Source organism: Micropterus dolomieu, linkage group LG18 (assembly GCF_021292245.1).
Source record: "Micropterus dolomieu isolate WLL.071019.BEF.003 ecotype Adirondacks linkage group LG18, ASM2129224v1, whole genome shotgun sequence".
In the NCBI taxonomy this organism is placed as follows: domain Eukaryota; kingdom Metazoa; phylum Chordata; class Actinopteri; order Centrarchiformes; family Centrarchidae; genus Micropterus; species Micropterus dolomieu.
Genome location: NC_060167.1, coordinates 26,448,420 through 26,452,185, shown reverse-complemented (window position 1 = coordinate 26,452,185; position 3,766 = coordinate 26,448,420). Strand labels below are relative to the sequence as shown.

At 43.5% G+C, this 3,766-nt stretch overlaps 1 protein-coding gene across 2 annotated transcripts in view; it reads right to left on the bottom strand.

Moving 5' to 3' along the window:
* Positions 1 to 328: 328 nt before the first annotated feature.
* The window catches only part of LOC123987120 (intermediate filament protein ON3-like), a 6,053-nt gene continuing 2,615 nt past the window's right edge, over positions 329 to 3,766 (bottom strand). The window contains exons 1-9 of one of the 2 annotated variants that reach the window (XM_046075744.1): positions 3,156 to 3,521; positions 2,584 to 2,792; positions 2,420 to 2,480; positions 2,224 to 2,319; positions 1,951 to 2,115; positions 1,710 to 1,835; positions 1,393 to 1,613; positions 1,240 to 1,298; positions 329 to 1,128 (exon numbers count right to left, since the gene is read on the bottom strand). In XM_046075744.1, coding sequence (XP_045931700.1) covers positions 986 to 1,128; positions 1,240 to 1,298; positions 1,393 to 1,613; positions 1,710 to 1,835; positions 1,951 to 2,115; positions 2,224 to 2,319; positions 2,420 to 2,480; positions 2,584 to 2,792; positions 3,156 to 3,506 — 1,431 coding nt within the window. In that variant the 5' untranslated portion in view covers positions 3,507 to 3,521 and the 3' untranslated portion in view covers positions 329 to 985. Of the gene's footprint in view, positions 1,129 to 1,239; positions 1,299 to 1,392; positions 1,614 to 1,709; positions 1,836 to 1,950; positions 2,116 to 2,223; positions 2,320 to 2,419; positions 2,481 to 2,583; positions 2,793 to 3,155; positions 3,522 to 3,766 lie in introns of those variants that run through there. The other variant, XM_046075742.1, reaches the window with a different exon arrangement.

The following is a 3,766-nucleotide window of genomic DNA, read 5'->3' as shown; positions in this document are numbered from 1 at the left end:
ACATTTGAACTGCAAGAGCTATTGTTTTTGGGACTAATTAGTGAAATGCACAGCATATGATCTCATTGAATTATAACATAATTGTGGATTCAAAAGCTTTTTGAATCTTGCTTTTGATAATTTCTAGAAATGACAATGTCGAGTTGACATACTTTAGGAAGAGAAGTGAGAAAGTGGCAGAGCACTGCCCCCATGTGACACCTTAGCGTAAAAAATGTCATCTTGCTGTCGGAGTAAAAACCTCTCTAAACTTGAAGAAGGAGACTCTGTTCTCCCTGTTCTTCCCTTTCATTTATCACAATAATAATGAGAGTGAGAGGCATTTTAGTCATTTTAGTTCTCAGATTTATTTTATTGAGATGTATTTGATGTGTTGCAAAATTCATCAGTCATGTTGAAGACTTTCACAAAATAAACCTGGTTTCAACATAGTTTTATCTTTAAGGCAAAACTAAGCAGGGAAACATTTGACAGGAAACAGGAAAAAGAACAAGCCAGAAGCCAATCAGTTCAAAGTTAAACTGTAAACATGTAAAGTCACAGAACTTTTTGCATTTCTTCGGGATCAAATTCGGTCAGTAACTTGCTCACATAACTAATATGAGAACTCAAATTTACCAGTGAAAACATCATCTGAAAATATCCTGCCCATGTCAGATACAGTACAAGATAGAGTGCAGATTTTCAAACACTTTCCTTGCTTAGTTTTACCACTCTATCAAAACCTTTCTTTGTTTTTCTTTTTTTCTTATTTCGTGGATTTCAGTGCAGAAAGCAATCAAAATTTGCCTTGACCACTGACCAGGTCCTTGAGTGTTTAAGGTCATTTGTACCTTCAGAAACTCTCAGATTTTAGGAATCTGATATTAGGGATATTCAGCTCTCTTCTTGAACATGCTTTACAGTATAGCGTAGCACCATGAAAAGGTACAGATTTAGATCAAATGTAAGAGTTTCTGAAGTGTAAGAGGGACGGCTCTCCTTTTTAAAAGTTTCTCCTGGAACTGGTTGTTGAGACTGTGGACTTGGTGAGAGTACCACCATAACCACCACCATAGCTGAATCCACCACCGGATCCAAATCCACTGCTGGAGCCAAATCCCCCGCCGGAGCTGGAGCTGGAGAATCCTGGAGCAGGAAAAAAACAAGCAGGCAAGTATTATCATTTATCCATCTGTCTATGTGGTCTGTTGGTTCAGGTATCACTTATGATGACAATGTTCAAACTTTGAAACTTACCACCACCTCCAGAGGTCTGCTGCACATGGATGGTTGCACTGGAGCCTCCACTGGCCAGTCTAATGGTGAAATAATGAAGAGTTACTGTTTAATTCAGACTTGAAGCTGATGCTGCAGCCATGAAACTACACTGAATATTCAAGTTTATCCCACCTGGTCTCCTCTCCTTCCAGCAGTTTCCTATAGGTGGCGATTTCGATGTCCAGAGCCAACTTGACATTCATCAGCTCCTGGTATTCGCGCACCTGGCGGGCCATGTCCTGCTTGGCTCTCTGCAGAGCATCCTCCAGGTCCTTGATGCGGAGCTTGGCATCCTTCACTGCCAGCTCACCACGCTCCTCAGCTTCTGCAATCTGAGCCTCAAGGTTGGCCCTCTGTGGAAAATGATGTCACAGATGGTTTAATAACAGCAAAATCTCTTGTACAATGCAGTGTGTTATAATCATCCTTGATAAATTCTTGAAATATACCTGTCCCTTGACAGCCTCAATCTCATTCTGAAGACGGGAGATCATGCGGTTCAGCTCAGCAATCTCAGCCTTGGTTGTGCGCAGGTCATCACCATATTGTCCGGCAGAGCTCTGCATCTCCTCGTACTAAAATGAAAAATATGACAAGGTGCATCAACAACATGATCCAGAAGGTTGGGAGCGGTGTTGCAAGTGTATATAAAGACACAGGGGATAAAACTGGGCTTTGCCTTTTACTCACCTTCTGTTTGTACCAGGTCTCTGCTTCAGCCTTGCTGCGGTTGGCAATGTCCTCGTACTGGGCACGCACTTCAGCCACAATGGCATCCATGTCCAAGTTACGGCTGTTGTCCATCTCCACGATGACAGAGGTGTCCTTGATCTGGCCCTGCAGCTCACGAAGCTCCTACAGAACCAGTAGTTGTTCAGTTAACTCTTTATTATCATCAGCTTTAACTCAAATGGTTATTATATTATATTGAAGTAGGTTGAATTAGACAATATAGATACATACAGCCTCATAGACGGCCCTGAGGAAGTTGATCTCATCCTGAAGAGCATCAGCCTTGGCTTCCAGCTCGACCTTGTTCATGTAGGCAGCATCAACGTCCTGGAAAGCAAATGACATACAAACAGGAAGTGTTAAATCTAGTCACATCATATTAACATTAGATAGAAAAAATTCAAGGACCATCTTGATGTATTCGCACCTTCTTCAGGAGCACAAATTCGTTCTCTGCAGCTGCACGTTTGTTGATTTCATCTTCATACCTGTTTGAACACAAGGCAACTCTTTAGTACATCTACTCCATTTTCCACACTCACTATATCAGGTACATGTTATAACTAGTGACCATGTCAAGAAAACACTCACTTCCTCTTGAAGTCCTCAACCAGACCCTGCATGTTCTTCAGCTCTCCCTCCAGCTTGCCCTTCTCATTGCCCAGCCCGTCAAGCTGTCTGCGCAGGTTGGCAATGTAAGCCTCAAACATGCCCTCGATGTTGGAGCGGGTGGTGGTCTGGTCCTGCAGGAGGCTCCATTTGGTCTCCAGCATCTTGTTCTGCTGCTCCAGGAAACGGACCTGTGGAGACACAAAACCAGGGAAGATTGTTTAAAAAGCATTTTTTTAATATATATTTAATTAGTAAAATGGGGTCACAAAGCATTTTCATAAAATTTCCTAATCCCAGATTGCTTTATTAGTAAAAGGAACTTGTTTGCATCTAGTTTCATTAAAGATTTCATTAAGCAGACTGATGTTACTGTACTGTATAGTAAAGTTTTAACTTTCTAGTCTTTTCTTAGAGGTTAGAGGTTGAAGGAGAATAATGAGACACTTTACTTTTGACAGCTGCAAGAGGTAAATGTAGCCCAGGGAGATAAGATAATGAGGCCAACAGTCAATTGTACATCACAAAGTCACACAGAGCTCACAGGAACCAACCTTGTCGATGAAGGAAGCAAAGCGGTTGTTCAGGGTCTTGATCTGCTCCTTCTCCTGGGTGCGGACAGCCTGGATGGTGGGGTCAATCTCCAGGTTCAGGGGGGCCAGCAGGCTCTGGTTGACTTGGACAGCTGTGATCGGTGGGGGCACAAAACCGCCTGATGTTTGGCTAGAAGAAAAGCCATAACTAGAGCCAGAACCACCACCCATTGCAGACATACTAAAACTAGCACCAGCACTAGAGCCAACACCACCGTAACTGGTTCTTTTGACGGAGTAGCTGCTTCCTGGTCCTGCAAAAGTCCTCCTGGTGCTGCTGCCAGAGCTTGTGACAGAGTATGCTTTCCTCATTGTGTTTGCAGGTAAAGGTGGTCAACTCTGAGCAGAGAAGAACTGAAGTTGAGAAGGATTCAAAGGAGAGCCAAGTCCCTCTGAGTGTCTGACTGCAGACTCTGCCTGCTTTTATGGCTGTGCTGAACAAAGGGGAGGGTCCTCTTCAGCCACTTCAACCTGTACTCTTACTTTTGCTGTCCAGCCGCCCCTCCACCTCAGCCTGCAGGCCTCAGGCTCTGAATGATAGGAATGGCGTATCCTGTAAAACAGGTAGGGAG